General features: G+C 40.0%; 2 protein-coding genes across 2 annotated transcripts in view; both read right to left on the reverse strand.

Annotated features, from left to right (window-relative positions):
* The window catches only part of LOC132263476 (transmembrane protein 132E), a 46200-nt gene extending 31422 nt beyond the window's left edge, over positions 1 to 14778 (reverse strand). The window contains exon 1 of the mRNA XM_059763257.1: positions 14177 to 14778. Within this exon, the coding sequence (XP_059619240.1) occupies positions 14177 to 14225 (49 nt within the window). The 5' untranslated portion in view covers positions 14226 to 14778. The remainder of the gene's footprint in view (positions 1 to 14176) is intronic.
* Positions 14779 to 15254: 476 nt separating this feature from the next.
* Positions 15255 to 16613, reverse strand: LOC132261420 (glutathione S-transferase 1-1-like). Its single transcript, XM_059760229.1, has 4 exons — positions 16515 to 16613; positions 16300 to 16393; positions 15668 to 15922; positions 15255 to 15609 (listed from the first exon to the last, which is right to left on the reverse strand). Exons 2-4 carry the CDS (start codon positions 16387 to 16389, stop codon positions 15289 to 15291), a joined length of 666 nt encoding a protein of 221 aa, XP_059616212.1. The 5' UTR covers positions 16390 to 16393; positions 16515 to 16613; the 3' UTR covers positions 15255 to 15288.
* Between the last annotated feature and the right edge of the window lie 378 nt (positions 16614 to 16991).

Below are 16991 nucleotides of genomic sequence, written 5' to 3' on the forward strand. Positions count from 1 at the left end.
AACCCGAGAAATTTTCATATAAATTTTACTACTATTTCACCCTCCCTGTGACCTTTTATTGCTCCACGTGATGATGAGCTCTGGCGAACATGCTTTTCGCTTCCCCATCAAAAATCCATCCATTGAAGCGAGAGGAGCCGCCTTTTATGTACATTTATGATTATAAATCGTCTCTAATTTATTGCACATGCCGAAGCATGGACTCAATGCTCGGCGCGTCATGCAAAGTCAACGCGCGGCTTCGGTGAACTCTTTCCACCCACCGCTCTGGAAGTTCCCCAAAATTAAATTACACAATAAATTTGCAAATGAAGTGAAGAGGATATATATATTGTCAAAAATATCTGCCGCTCGTAAATTAATTCATTGTCTGCGAATATGAGTGCAAAATTGTCAACTAATTGGCGGTTTTAACAGACAAATTTAATCACTTCGCGAGAGAAAAATTTAGGGCGAATTTATTATTTATTCCCACCATAGCAATACTGTCCATCTGAGTATTTGGATCTGAGTTATGGGATTTAATGGATTTAATATTGCAATCAATAGAGTCTGTATTTACTCTCCACTCTGTAATTTGTCCCAATGTAATTTTGATGCAAGACTGGCGCCAGGCGAAGCATCAAATCTCAAGGCACTGCCCTATCATTAAGGGCGATAATATTGCATGAGACTGCCGCACTCCAGACGTCGCTGAAAGACGAATTAACCCATGCAGAAGTGCGGAGATTTGACCATTTATTTTCTCAGATGCCATTTTATCACGTCGTGAGATTTCGTCCATTGCATGCACAAGGAGATTCACGGTGAAGAATGGATTGCGAGTCAAGTGGGTGGAAAATCATGGGTAAGGAGAATCCTAAGAAGCGGAAGTACAAGGTATTAAATGATTTAACAGTGCGCCTTTTAGTGTGAGTTTTGTTGAAAAATTCTCACAAACGCAGTAATCCGAGAGAAAGGGCGGAAAATGGTGGAGTTGCTAAGGAGCTTTTCAGCATTTGTATGGATATTGCAGTGTTATTGCGATGAAATCCCCACACCATGTCGGCTATAATACGATAATTGCACGTCTCTAATTAATTCTCCTCCGTGGTGGAGCTATAAATTACCCAAGAGAGCACCATAGCTGGTGATTTTCCAGTTTGAATTGAGTTTGGTAACAAAGAATTTATTTCATCTTTAATTCCCCATGCAGAACTTGATGATATTTTCCACCACATAAATCTCCTGGTAAACTCTCTGGGCCGCTCTTTTTTCCACACCACAGCAAATTCTACGCATTATGTTGTCTCTGGCGATGCTGGCTGTCCTTTAGTTGCACCAAAAAGTTGGATGATAATTTCCAACTGTTGAGAAATCTATTTTTCTTGTCCTCCCTTTCATCTCTCGCCCAGTTCCATTGAATCCACTTGCTTGGCTGTTTGCTCTTCCGACTCTCTCCCCCTTCCCCCCAATCGCGCTGTACACGACATTTTACTGCCTTTTTTCCCCTTCCTCCCCACCATTATCTATTTTGGTGCCCAAGATTCCCGAGAATTCAGAATGTCTCTCCCGTGAACAATTGATCTTCCTCATTTGGAATTCCAGAGACGCGGAAGATCATAGAGAGCAAGTATTCTTTACTATTTGTTTCTCATCTGTGCACTTCCTCCACCATTCCTTACAATCTCCCCATTATTCTTCCAATTTCGACTACATAGAGCACACTTTTTCGCGCGCGCGTTTTTATGCCCAACCACAGTGAAATTATGCAAATGACGGTGATGATTGTCGAGGAGTTTGTATCCAAATACAATCGCATTAAAGTGCCTCATGGCATTGCCAATATATTTTACAATGTCGCTCTCTATGGAGGCATTATTGCTGTGTTTCCTTCTAAACATGTATTTCATTCTTGTCATTCTTGTACATTCTCTCACTCGACGCTTTTATAAATAGAACGGCCCAACGGAAAGTGTTTCCAAGTGAAAAGTTTAGAAAATATGAAAGAGAGAATGGGGAATTTTCATGGAAAAACAGGATATCTCCACAGGGTGACTACGTTGCAATTCAACACTGGCGTATTAACCCAATAAAGGGGTGGGGAAACTGATAGGGCGGAGTTTCGGCATGGGAATGCTTAAAATTCAATCAAATGAGCCATTAAATATGCAAATGATAAAGTCAATTGATCGGAAAAATTAAATAATAACAAAATTTAGAGTGTGTTAAAAAAATTATTCAATTGAATTCTATTAACATTTCATTGTGTCGACATGCAAATCCGTAATTTGCCTGTATATTAATTATCCCCAGAATAAAAATCACTTTGATGTCCATCAACGTGAAAAGACTCTGGCACAGTGGAATTCGTCCGCAATGTGGCATCCGCAGAGTGAGTATGCTTTCGCACTCTGGGCTTGCGAAGCTCCACTTGTAAATTGATGAGCCAACCTTTGCGTTATCTGGGGTAAAGGTAATTCAATTTTACGTAACAAATCGATTCAATTCCGATTGTTCTCCGCTGGCCTGGAAGACTCTCTCTCTCTCACAATTCAATAATCATCAGTGTGGGATTGCGGCACATTTTCCACACTCTGGAATATTTTATCCACGGCCTGGTGAAAAACTACCCAAACGTTTCCGTCACGGAAAATGTGTGGTTAGTGTAATTTTAGCGATTTCTTTCTCAGGCGCTTCCATTTCTTCGGCCATCCAGAAATGGGGAGCCATGGGCAATATTTCTTGGCAAATATGATTAGGTGAGTGTTGTGGCAACGCCCATCATTGTATTGTATTTGGGGTGTGCATGAGGAAATGACTATCAATTAAAAAAAATCAATAACGGTCCCCCTCAGGTCTTGGCCGACACTGTCTTCACCCTCTTGAGCGGCGGAAGCCGAAAGTTAATGGTGGAATTGCTGAAGACAGAGCGCAGAGTGGCCACAATGAAAGGGTTTTCCCTCCCCCTCCAACCCGATAATGAAGGCATTGCGTGTCACGCTAATTCCACCACTCTACGAAATACCAATCGTGATAAATCACATTGAAGGAATGCTAACGTGAAAGTTAAGGGCAAATACACAGGGTAACAACTGACGAATATTTGCCGTTCCTTTCTAGTCTTCTTTCGGAAAATTTAATAAACTCTGTAGCTCCATTTTGTAAAACTATTCGCTCTGGAATTCCCTGTCCTCGAGGATATATTGCAAACAGATTTATCGATAAAATTCGATGTAGCACTACAATGTGCAAAGATACAGTATTGATATTGAATTGAACTATTGCCTTATTCAAATTCACGCTGGAAAAGTTTTGAGAATTAAATTTTCCAAACACGTTCCGTGAATTTATCATATTTCGGTGCCTCCTTTTAAACTTCTTCTCCATCTTTTCTACCTCTTTGTTCGGCTTTGTGTATAAAAAATTGTGGCATTTCGGATGGGAAAAAGTGGTGTTAAAGCCAGAGAAAAATCGTTATTTTTACGATAGATTTGAGAAAATCATACATTATAGAAACAAACAAGGAGACATGTTTAGATGAGAACATAAATTAAGGCAGTTTCAGTATAATCCCAAGCTCTCCCGCATTTAGACAGATGAAATGGGCAGAGATATGATAGAAATCTGTATAGAATAATTCAAAATTTAGATCACACATCAATTCCACGTCTAAATCCATCACTAACACGCAAAAGGGAGTATGAGACTCTCTCTTTGGGTGTCCCTTGATACAAATTCATCAGGCACAAGAATAATTTTGTTAAATAAATGTATTTTCACTGTGGAATTGACAAATTTATCCAGTTCTATGTTAGATAATAAAAATAAATCCGTTCCGCATTTCATTAAATTTTGGTGTAAATTGCCAACGATTGAAGTTTGATTAAGCAGAGAGTGCTGAAAGGGAGATTGAAGATATATATCACAGAATAAACAAATCACAAACTGGAAACATCCAAGCGAATGCAAAATCAAATATTCCAATCCATCAATTGCTCTCAATATGAGTCTATTTTGACAAGAGCTTTTGCGTTTTCCACTGACAATTGAGGAGCTTTCGGCAAATTAGGTGGATCGCTGTGATGACATCAGATTTCCCACCTCAATTTTCCACAAATTTCACATCATCATAATATGCAGAGAGTGTCTCTCTGATGGAGACACAGTGAAAATTGACTTTTCGCACATCACTTTCCACACTCCTTGAATAAATTTAATATAAAAATATTCAATTCATCATGATTTATCTCAAGTATTTCCAGTGCATTTAATTTTCACGATATTAATACTCGCTCATCTCACAAAATCCGACTTTCCTTGATCATTTTCTCGTTTCGGCGAGTGCGCTCCCCGAAAAAAGCCCTCCCTATCTTATATTGATTCACCTTTTTCACCTTTCTTCTGAGAGTCACTTGGAGAACATTAGTGGAAGACATTCTGTGCCACTGGCATAAAGAAACCCGCTGTGGGGAAATTTATTTTCCAATTCATTGATTTCTATTAACCACATGAATTATTCATCGAAATGAAGACGATATCCACTTGTGATACCTTTTTTCTTCCCCCTCATTCACTGACAGACATTAAGAAATTCATTCTGTAGCAAGAAATAGTTTCCACTAATGAGATTTACCGTCACTTGGCCAGAAGAATGGCGCTCTCTTGCCCGATGGAATATTGATGGAAGGGTGGCAGCTCATAAATAAATTTATATGGCGAGGCTTTCTCTTCCATTTGTCCCGAGACAAATTTTCTTCCCAGTAATTAATTCAAGTGGCAATATTATTTTCTTCTCGCGCTGAGGAGAATGAAGAGCTAAAATGCAGGCGACTCACCCAGTTGACAGGGTGTTTATGACTGCATTTATTATTAGACTATCGCTCTATGAGGCGATCTTTAAAACTTGTGAGTGTAAATTGCACAGAAAAACCTCCATGAGTAGCCATAAGGTGGACAGAGTGTAGAATCTGCAGCATTTGCGGATTTCTCGTGTGAGATCGCAAAAGTTGGTGATTTAATTAAGCAACACGTGAAGATTGATTGCGGCTCGAGATAACTTTCTCGACTTGTGTGACCAGAAGGTCTCGGTTAGACACGGGCGAGCGTCTGGCTGATGATAAAAGAATCGATGTCACACTGTGACTAATTTAATTTGTGCAGCTGCTGCACCAAAAGACACTCCATGGAGATTTTCTGTGAGAAACTCCGAAGATAAATTCATATTATCTGTCCATGGAAATTACTTGCGACAGAGTTCCAGGAATTTCTCATGCGAGTGATATTGAAAATGTTATCATTAGAGAGGCAAATTCCTTGTCTTCCTGCGGGTTGGGATGAAAAATATGCCCAAAGATGGAAAACTATCCACTTTGAGACGCTCATCGCTCAAGAATGAGCGAGAAATGTCTTCGCTGTGTGGAAACTTTTCCAATTATGCACAATGAGGAAAAATATTTTTGTTGTGGGGATGTTATGATGGGCACAGCAAGAATTTAAGTGTGTACTTTTCATAAAATGTGTATCTCTTACTTGCATTCTTTCTCGCATCCCAACACACAACTTCCACATGGAAAACTTTCAATATCATTATTATTCCCCAAACAGCGTTTAGCTTAACAAATGAATACTAATGCAAGGCTTCTGTGCACTAACAATTTCATGCATAATTCCCATTTCTTACAACCACATTATACGTATGAGCTGCTGCGCTCCACCGCCTCAAATGAGCGCCACATTAAATTGTCACGTCAAATTGAGAGACACAGATGAGGAAAATTCGTTGCTCTGCGCTGAATGTCCTTTGCTAAACAACTGGCAAACTCTCCTCAAGAATCGCGGCGCATCCACGTCAATAAATTCTTCACATTGAGACAAATTAAATCAGCACAAATTACCATTACAAATTTAACTAATTTCCTTTCATCTCGTTCCGTCTGATTTCACGCGAAAATTGACTTCAGGGCAGGCAAAAAGAGACATGTTTCACGCTCTAATGCACAGAGATTTTTTTTCTGCATAATGTCTCTCTTTTTCTGGACGCCTCATCGAGGGAAATGGGCGACTAAAAAGGTATCATGAAGAGTCAAAAGAGAGAAAACTGTTGGTTTACACAATAAACAATCATTAGAGCTCTTAATTTTTTTTCAGACCTCCATTTCGTGAGCATATGAAAAAAGGTCTGTTTGCATATTTTATCAATTAATGACTTTATTGTGACGAAGAAATGCGTAAGGTGTGGACTTTTCTGTAAATAGAAACGAGTTTTATGCCAGAAAGAAAGCAACACGGCAATTACTTCAAAATTATAACAGACAGAAATTCCAATTTCAAGATCATCACAAATGATTTTAGATGTATTTTTCCACTCTTTCGGACGGCTTTTTCCCCCAACAATGAATTCGCTTTATCGGAAGAGCATAAAAAACTTATAAAAAAAGCAACAAGCTTCAGCAAATACACTGTATAAAACATACAGAAAGGCAAAAAAATTAAAATAACCACCAAAGTTGATAAAGCTCTTCAAACCAGCGTGATTTTCATCCGCACTCTTTGGTTGTTTGTTAACGGAAAAATGCTCGCCCGAGTGTGACTATGCTCCAGTATTTCTTCGAAATTCCTGCCGAAGGATACCCAGCGATGATATGTAAATACACAGAAGCAATTTCATTTTAATTATGATAAATAAACAGATTGTCGGGCGAGCATTCCTGTGGCGGAGATTTCCTCCTCCCATTTTGGCTTTTACGCGTTGCGGGACATCTCATAAATAACAAATGTGTTTCACCCAAAGACGCATCAATTGATGAATTTCATCAATGACTTGTTTATTTTCTCCTCCGTATCTTCTTTTCCTCAACTTCCACATATCCCTCAATCTCTCAGCCACCCTCGAATTCACACATTTCGCTCTTATGGATACACTCAACACACTTCTTTGGCTATTTTCAGTGCGCGTTTTGTAAATTGCCGCCAAGGGGATCCCATGCGATAATTTATTGAGTGATCTATTTCAAATGCTCCTCGAGGAAAGAGAGGAGAGAGAAAAAAAGCCACTCATTTCTCTCAGAGACTGCGAGCCCACCCAAAAAAGAAGCACTTTTCGCCTTGGCTGTTGACTCGAGGAGATCGTCTGGTGGGTCGTTTAATAGGCAAATGCATTAACTGAAGAGCGCTTCTCCACAGATTTTCAGTTGACGAAGGGAAAATTGTCAAATTTAAATTAATTGCCAAATACTCGTGAAGCAAATTACGTACACTGTGGATAGAAGTATCATCGTATGGTGAAGATGGTTGGAAAAGTCTGCATGACAAACTCACGGTGACTCGATAGAATGAACTTGTTATGTGCATTCAAATCTCAATTGTGAGTCGAATAGTTGCCTCATGGCGGATGGCTAATGGCTCTATTTTCTCTGGCGCATTTCAGTGTGACAATTCAAAAGCGAAAGACAGTTCTGGTCAATTACTTCACCCCCTGGAATCACATCCAATTTAGCAGCGCTCGACGGTGAAATCATTACTATTGAATGGATGAAGCCGTCTGGGCTCCCAGCTCTTGTTCAAATATTATATTCTCCATCGAGCGACTATATAAGTCACATGAGAGGCACCAGCAGTACCTGCATCGTCATCGAGTGCTGCGAAAGACCCTCATCGCCACACGGAAGAACGTGCAAGAGGCCCCAAGAGATGACGATGTAAGTGACGAAAGTGCAGCACAAAAAGTACACCGAAATTGTGGAGTGTGAGCAAGAGAAAATGGCAAATAAAGCAGTGAGAGCACGGTGAATTCATATTTCATTTGTGAGTTAATTCCGGCGAGTGTTTTCACTGCCACTCGTGGCAACCGATCGCACGGGAGCTGTACAAATAGTGCTTAATTGACTCGAAGATCACGGCGAAGTGCATCGATTGATGCTCCCCTTTGTGGCCCCGAGTGTTGTTATTAATAATACATATTGGGCTTTTGTTGCTCATCGGGAAGTATGCGCGCCAAAAGCATGCGGCGCAGACACACCGGAGGTGCTCATTTGAATATAAAAGGCACAAATTATGGAATTCCGCTAAGAATTTCTGCCTTTGTTGCGCTTAGAACTAATCTGTCAGCGGTGCCCCGAGATGGAATGGTGCTTCATGAAACTTTCAACAGTGCACATAATCATACACTTCAGCACGCCCTGAGATTCTTCTGTACACAGTTTTCGCCTTTCAAGTGGAATTTCAATTTGCGATTCCCAACTCCTTGATTAAATTGCCCAGATTTTGAAAAGCATCAAAGAAAGAAGTGAGACAGGGAGGGTGAAAAAGGCGAGGCTCCTTTATCAAAAGGGAATAACACTGTAATCTATTTTAAATTGAGAAAATACATATATATTAAAATACTTTCCATAATTCCCTTTAGAATATTATTCACGAGCTTTGAAGTCCCAGTCTTATTGAATTAAAATGATTTTGGCCTCATTAAAACTCCATTTTGTGGATTTATTGCAAATGCAATTTGAAAACTAATTAAATAAAGTAAATTGCACATCATTCTGTGCCCACGAGTTTAATGAGTGTCATACAAATAGAAATAAATGTGCAATAAAATTGTAATGTCTGTATTTTAGCCGGAAAAAAAATCACTATAAATCCTTGAAAATGTAAAATTTTACCCGTGAAAAAAGGTGAATAATTGAGACCCAACATATGTGCCCATTCGTGATGTGATGGTCGTAATCATAACTCGGACTTTATATCTTCCTATTGCACTCTAATGCGAATGGTATTAGCTTTATTCTCCACCTCGGCTTCCTGCAGCAGCGAGTAAATCATTCGTGAGCTATAAAATCCCACATAGCAAATAATTTTCTCAGAGAGAGAGAGAGAGTAAATTGGCTACTGATGGTGATAACGACGATTATCACTGCAGGAGCATAATTATATTTGCCAACATTCTTTTCCACATCACGTGCTATAAATCATTCAATTAATGAGCAGAAAATGTATGGGAAATTCTATCAGTTGACCCAAATTGCATCTCTGTTGATGACAGTGTGTAATCTGGCCTTTTCTAGCGTTCATCAGGATCAGCAGAAAGCCATATTGCCAGAGTGCAATTATGTGATAGCATTGAGAAGTCACTGGCAAGCGTGGTTTATGGGCTTTTTCTGCATTAATCATCTTCCATTCACCCTTTTGATTACAAATTCATTATGGCGGGTTCCTCGAAACCTATCAAAAGTCGACTTTTGAGAGTTAACGTCTTATGTATTTTTGCACATATCTTGATGTCTTCTAACACGTCAGAAAATATTAGACTAAAGTAAATCGGCAAAAATGAAGGAAATCAGATTTATCTTAAAGAGTTCGTGTGCAGAAAACTCTACTTAAATTGCCTTTTAATAAATTAAAATCTTAGCGAATTATTCGAATACTTCCATATTTCAGTAAATATTTCAATAACTAACCATATGAAATCAACTGAAAGATATAGAAAATAGCCGGAATTGATCAATATTATCAATTTTATGAAAGATAACAGGGAGTTTGAGGAGAAATTAGGGAAATAACAAATCGATTTCAAATCTCACACTTCAAATCCTTCTACTGAAGAATAGCAATTTTAACTTTTGCTAGTTTTCGAAGCACCCGTCGATTACTGCTTGTTTGTTGGTTCCACACACACACACACACACACACATACAGAGTAAAAGGATCAATCAAATCATTGCAGAAATTAAGGTCAAAATGTTTGTGAATTAATTTGTAATATTTCATGAGAATTTCATCTGTGATGTCTAGTAAAAAAAACTCATAAATAATATCGGCAAAATTAATCAATATTCCTGGTGAAAATGAAATGGATAGACAGGAAAATTAATTAATTACAATTCCGTACAAATGTGTTGGGCCTCTTTGGAGAGGATGAGATTGCCGAGGGGCATCCAAGTCGTCCAAATGAAATGTTATTATTCGTGCTAATGAGAAGAACGAGAGGGATTTTATTCACTTACTTGAGCATGTAATTAATTAACAATGATTTTCACTAATTATTCGACCAAAGTTTGATTAGATTGTCGTCTTTAAATTAATTTGTAGCCCCGCAGGAAGACACCGAAAAAAATGTAATGCATGTTTGATTAGCAGGGAATGACGTATTGCGAGTGGTTTCTTGTGATCGGTGATCCATTTGAGGAATTAGACATTATGTTCTATATAAGGAGGGCCAAACGAAAATGGTCAGACTTGGCCATATTGAGACGCCAAGTCTCATTATAAAATCATGAACTTTGTTGGTTGTTTGGTCAAAAGAGAGCTGGAGGACTATAAAAAAGACGCGAGGAAAGGGAGAGAGACACGTATATAAACTGGCAAGCGGAGAATCATTGCTCTCCAAGCATACAATGAACGTGGATGAATACATCCGCATGGCTCTTATTCACTCCAGTCCGGGGATGTTGGATGGAGGAAGAGAGGAGACATCCATCAACATCTTGAATTCGGCAAAGGTAGAAAACGAGAGCAGATGTTTGGGAGAGTTTTGACCAAGAAAAACATACCCAAAAATCGGTGAATGTCTGTGTGCAATTGCTGGGGGATTCATCCCGTCTTTTTGGCTGTGAAAGGAGCTTTGTGTGTGTGCATGCGACGAAATTCAGTGGAAGAGACACGAGAGCAAAAGAACAAATCACTTTGATGATGTTGAAAAAATAAACAGCATCCATATGAGGCGCTATTATAATGGGAATCCTAGAAAAGACATGCTTGTGTTGAGAGAAGCGAGAAATTTACATTCAGGTCCTCTGTGTGACACACTATAGCTGGCGAACGTGGGCGGAGAGAGACTTTTGAGACACATGAAAAGTACGAGGAGCGATTCCGCTGTAATTAAATGTAAATAAATCGTGCAAGAACTGATGACAAGGAGCTCCACTCGGAATCTTTGCCCTAAAAAAGTGAGCGAACAACAATAAACAATCTGGGTGGAATAAAGTTGATCTCTTAATTGTCAAGTGTGTGCTGTATTTCTTAACACTTCAATTAATCACACCATCGCCGGGCCAATTTGGAGACAAACACAGCTCCGTGTGCAAAATGTGGCCGCACTGTGGCTGATAAACTTCACTCACTTATCGCACCGAGGGCTGATATCGAATAAATCTCGTCTGTTATGACACTACAGATGATCAAGTCAGCATCCAATTAGTTGGAAAATGCTCCATTCTCCAATTAATTGGCTCTTGGACTTGGGCAAATCTGCTCCAAAACGTCCAACCTGAGCGCAATCGCAGCGGGTTGTCGTCTAATCGAGCGTGGAGGAATTTAATGAAATCGTCAGATATTTAATCACTCTTCCAGTTGATGGATCAACAAGAAAATCTTCCATGGGCTGAAAACAATAAACACCGATTCACTGATTCTTTTCTCCTCTCTCTCTCTCTCCATCCATTCCGAATGGGCGCAAAAATAGAAACAAATGGACGATGGAATTGGTGAACAAGAGTGCACGATAACAGGGCAATTAAGTTAATTTTCAGTGGGAATAGTTAAGTAAATCCCATGTGAAAGTCGTCAAAATGGATTTGTTGGCAACAATTTCAATTCTGCCCTCAAATATTTGTAGTTCTAAAATCTCGTGTGCACGATGGCGCAAAAGAATTTAATGTGAATTATGAAATTTCCCCATTGTCATTAACTCGGATGCTTCATCATGGAATATATCTCAATGGAATGGAAAATTGAGTTGTATTTCTGTGCTCCTCCAATTACACTAATGCTTGTCATTATCCATATTATACAGGCACATGCGAGATATGTTTACGCACTTCATTTCGCCAAACGATTATTTCTTTTTCCTCACATTAATCCGAATGTTATTTGAGATAATCTGCTGAATTATTGCAACATTTGCACGAACATTCAAATATACAAACTGTGATTAAGTTTTTGGCACATTCAAATCCTTTTTAATGCCTTTGTGCCCTGCAATTTGAAAAATAAGCTAAACAAAACAGAAAGGCTTCTTTTTTTTAATCTAAAAACTCGAAAAAGCACCGAAGAGATTTGTTTCGTAAGTACAAAGTTCTTAATCAGTTCGTCCTGAAGTCAATTTACATATTTTCTTAGCGCCATATTCCACTTACTTCTTTTCGCTTGAAAGTTATTGACAAGTATGTCATCGATAATGAGTTTTATCACTCTTTTAGGAAAAAATAGATAAAATTGTAAGTCCAAGAACTAATTAACCTATATCAGTTCTATTCTTCCCAGAAATGGTGTTGAAAAAGAAAACGGAAATTGCACACAATTCGAATCGATAAGTATCGGTAAGTGAAATAACTTACCGACACTCCAACTTTGGGGGATAATTCCTTCGGAGGATTGAAAGATTCTGACTATGATTGCTCTTTTTGGCTATTCTTGTCTATATCCTAGCTTTGAAATACACTGTGAAATCTTCAAGAATCGTGTTTAGTAGCTTTTGGAAAATTTATATTGCGTCAGGATAATCTTTGAATTTTGAATGCATGACCAGAGGGCTGAGTCTTGAAAATGGTCAAAATCAGAATCAACAAAACCTCATCGATTTTTAACTTGTTGACATGATCACAATTTTGAAAGTTTCGTGAGTCTTGAGTCAAAATCAGCCTTCGGAATTTTTCGGGAGGGGAAATGCTTTCGGAACGCAGGCAGAAACGTCATTTTGTTGTTTTGATTTGAGCCAAGTTGAGGTGTTTGAGGCAGAAAATGATAAAAATGCTCCTCAAACTTAACTTTTACCCCAAGGAATTATCCTGGGGTGTCTGCCCACGCCTTAAGAAGGCTAAAATTAACCCTCGGGCGACAAATATGTGAATAATGTGCATTATTAACATACAGATGTTCTCCTGCGGTTATACGAGAAGTCCCAGGAGCAGAATGGGACTTCTGCGAGTGATCTTGAGGTGCCCCACGAGATGGGGATCGACTTCCTCCCCTTTGCAAAAATTTCTCCATCCATTTTTTTTGTTGAACCAATTGTTCATCTTCTGATTACACTTGGATTTGTACTATCTGTCCACATGTTCAGTTTATTGATTCATAATTCATGAGACTTAAGCACTAAGCAAAGGGCGAAGAATTTGGGAATTCCATCCAATTAAAGATACCTTCAAAACTGAAAATGTTTATGGCAAGGATTATGCATGACATAATAAAATTTGGATTATCGTTGCCTCGACACTGCAAAGAGGGACTCTCAGGAACTCAGCGCGCATGGAAAGAAATTATTTTCCGTCTCTGAGCCTCTTACGCGAGCGCAAGAAAAGAGATGCTTATATCTCAGCAATAATAAGGAAAATTATCAATATAAAATAAAAAAACAATTAGAATAATTATTCTATTATCCATTTCCGATGCCATCGATGGCCATTTGATACTCTAATTGAAGTAAAATCTTAAAATTGAGACATTGAGCAATCGTGTTGACTCGATGTTCTCATGTCAACAAGAGTTGATTGATTTTGAGCCAATTTTGACTCGGTTTCTGACTGATTTTTACTCAAGACTCGCAAATTTCTCAAAATCAGTCAATTTCCACTGATTCTGATTTTGACGAATTTCAAGACTCAGCCCTCAGATCAAATATCTCTGATTTTCTGTTCTGGGAATTCCTAAGCAAAATGTCTGCTTCCTGGATTACTTATTCTCGAGAATTATGGATCCATATTGCTAACACTCTTGCGTAATTATTCTCCCCTGCATCCTGTTCCCCAGCTTCTTGAGTCTCCGTGGTGACGCCACTTTGCACGAACAAACCATTGTTGGGGAATGCATAGCAAATGAATTTGTATGATTTTCCAATAATCCATTTCAACTCAATTTCCCCGTTTTCGGTTGGTTTTACCAGCAAACATGATCAAGTGCAGCGCACTCGGGAAATGGCATTGCTAGAGTTGCTCTTGTAAATTGTATTTGTACAGTGTGTGTGTAGGCAAAGGGATGAAATCCAATGTCCTGCAGGAGTTGCCAAATCATTGGAAATTACTCCACAGCATTATCAAGTGGCATCACTCATTCCATTTGATCAATATTTATATACAGAGTGAAATGGATGAGGCGCACTGCCGACTGTTAATTCTTACCCTCATGCTCATCATGAGGGGCATCAATTCTCATTGACGCGATGTACAACCAGGGGTGACTCTCGTCAAACATTGTGGGCAAGACTCACCAGCGAGAAGAAGCAGCAACATGCCCGCGTTGAGACGTTTCTTATCCATTTCCGCGTTGCCGAAGGCGGCACACCAGATCGACGGGAGTCCGCTTGAGTCCTTGGGCCGAGTGTCTTTTGTCCTAGTGTCCTTTTATGGTTATGCCTCTTATACACAATACACCGAGGGTAGTTTTGGCAGTCGCGATGGTAATTTTGAGGAGGGCCAAAATGTTACGAATTGGTATTCTTTGGAAGCCATGCCTCTAATTTCTCTCTCTCTCACACACACACACGCGGGCACAGGCACTGTCACCCAGGGGTGGCTCTGCGCCCCCCGAGGAGGCCGAGGAGAGGCCTCTCCTTCGCACTCACTCACACACACTCGAATCACTCTCGAGGGTTGATTCTGCTCTGCCACGGAATTTCAAGGCGATCTCAGAGAATCAATGCAGAGTTTCGTGGGTTCGTCCCAACCCCCAGAATTCAATGGGGGTGAATCTCTTTCACCGAACACAGTCCGTCACGCGTTGGACACTGCCAATGAGTGATTGTGGTGTGAAGCAGAGAAGCTGTGACTGAGTAATCCGACGAGCCGTGCGCGAAATGTCCACCCAGCACAGATGCCAAATCTCTACTGAGCCGATGTGGGTCTCTCTCGTGGACTCTGATGGTATTCTTCCCGAGCATTGCCTTTCTGGTGCGTCGCTCGACGTACAATCACTCGGCGGCGCAGTGAGAATCATCGACTCACACCATCAAACACGGCGACGAGATCCCTAAACCGTATTTCGGAAACACCCTCAAACGTCTCCCGATTCTTCTCGGCAAAATCAATACTCCTCTCCCTCGCCAAAACCCGCGAGCAATCAATGACTCTGACACACACACAGCCGCGACTCTCGGCGATGAAATCATGGCATTTAGATGCACTTTGCATCTTGTCGTGTACTCAAGGCATTTAACCATCTCTTTTTTTAACGCGAGCAGGCGCCATAGTAAATTTAAAACCACTCTCACGCACACAACCTCAAGCTGAAGAACCACGATGTTGGACAATTTCTTCTTTTTCTCCTTCCCACCCAAGTTGCACACCATCTTCATCGACAAATCGATCTTTATTCAGCACGCACTCAATCCCATGTGCCTGTTATGCCGAGCTTCGACTTGATGACTTCGCCGAAACCTTTGGCCCCAGCCTCGTTCTCCTCGAACCCAGTCAGAGATTCACATCTTTTATACCAGGCAGCCAAGTTGGTGTACTTGCTCACGTTCGCTCCGGCGTGAACAAACGTCGAGTATGTAGCTAAAAGCCCTAGATCGGCCAGAGTCGGCTTGTCTCCAGCAAACCAATTCTGTCCATTCAGGAAGGTGTTCATGAACTCAAGGGATTGGTAGAGATCCTTCCTGTGTTCTTCATTCACCTCTTTCACGTCAAGAAATATAATGGGGAACTGAAAAATAAATCCTTGCATTAGTAATTACATCCACAATTGCATTGCGAGAACTTACAAATATATTCCGAGCTTTTGGATAGAGATTGGAGGCGTCAAAGTACAAGCGAGAATCAACAATTGCTCGGATTTTCGGGTCATTAGGATACAGAGAATTTCCTGGCGCTTTGGAGTTCACCAGGTAAGTGGAAATGGCGCGAGATTCCCACAAAACGAAGCCATTGTCGTCGAGAGTCGGAACAGTGTGTTGAGGATTGATCTTCACGAACTCTGCTGACATTTGAGCCTTGTTCATTAAGTCGATCTCGACGATCTATTAAAAAATCCAGATTTTTAGTGTTCCTTCCCAATTTTGACTGTTATTTCTCTGGTTTGTGTGAAAAATAAAAAATCTTCCCACTTGAAAACCCAGAATTATGTATAATTTACTGTTATCAGCGACTTTCTAGGTACATTTCCCACGAAAAGTCCAAGTATTAAATTCAACATGCTTGATAATGTGATCCACGAGGATGATAGCAACTATTCTCATGACTATTTAACAGAATTCATCATTTCTCTAATAAAATGAACCGAATGAACAGAATTCCTCCGTTGGTTATTTACTCTTTTAACCCACACAAACTTTCACTGATCATTTCTCGTTTAGCGCGTTACAGCGTTTCATGCATACAAAGTCACTAAACTTACCTCAACATCGAGTTTGAGATTCCGGATGGCCAGAAGGGCCCCACGAGAGGGAGCACTGATGGGGAAATGGTACAACTTCAGCGGAGCCATTGCGCTGTTTGATGAGAAAGAACAGAGTCGCATTAAGAATCATTAGGAAATCACTTCTAGTGAAAAAATGGCCTTGATATTAAGTAAGAAGACATCTTCAGAAAAAAAAACATTATTCAACTCACTTTCAATGAAAATTCACCGGTTGGGGGATCAAAAAGAACTCGTTTGATAGAACTTGGTTAACGCCTCACCAAAGACTAACCAAAGTGTATAGCGACTGAAGTAAATATAGTGACTTGCCTCTGTATTTTTGATAATCATCTCCCACTTCGCTGGCTTCCATCTCATTCGCGCAGTAGTTAATCATTGGAGAAGTGAGGAAGAAAGAGTGCTTCAGGGAGGCATTCGTCATTCCAGTTGAAGTCTATTTGGTGGGCCAAACAAAAGGAATCGATTGCGGTGCTCAGATACAATCAAGAAGTTCCACTGAGGCTCGGCCAGGAGCAATTATGTGGCTGTCTAAATGCGAGATATTGTACATTTACGTATGTGTAATTCAAGGCAAATGCGGGCCTGTTGCGGCTGTTTGAGTGCTTAATGGTGTTGAGCCGGCTTCTGACTCAAAACCATGACAAGGCGATTAGTCCACGGGTACATAA

The sequence above is a fragment of the Phlebotomus argentipes genome, unplaced genomic scaffold (assembly GCF_947086385.1).
Source record: "Phlebotomus argentipes unplaced genomic scaffold, Phlebotomus argentipes genome assembly contig_15, whole genome shotgun sequence".
Taxonomy (NCBI): Eukaryota; Metazoa; Arthropoda; class Insecta; order Diptera; family Psychodidae; genus Phlebotomus; species Phlebotomus argentipes.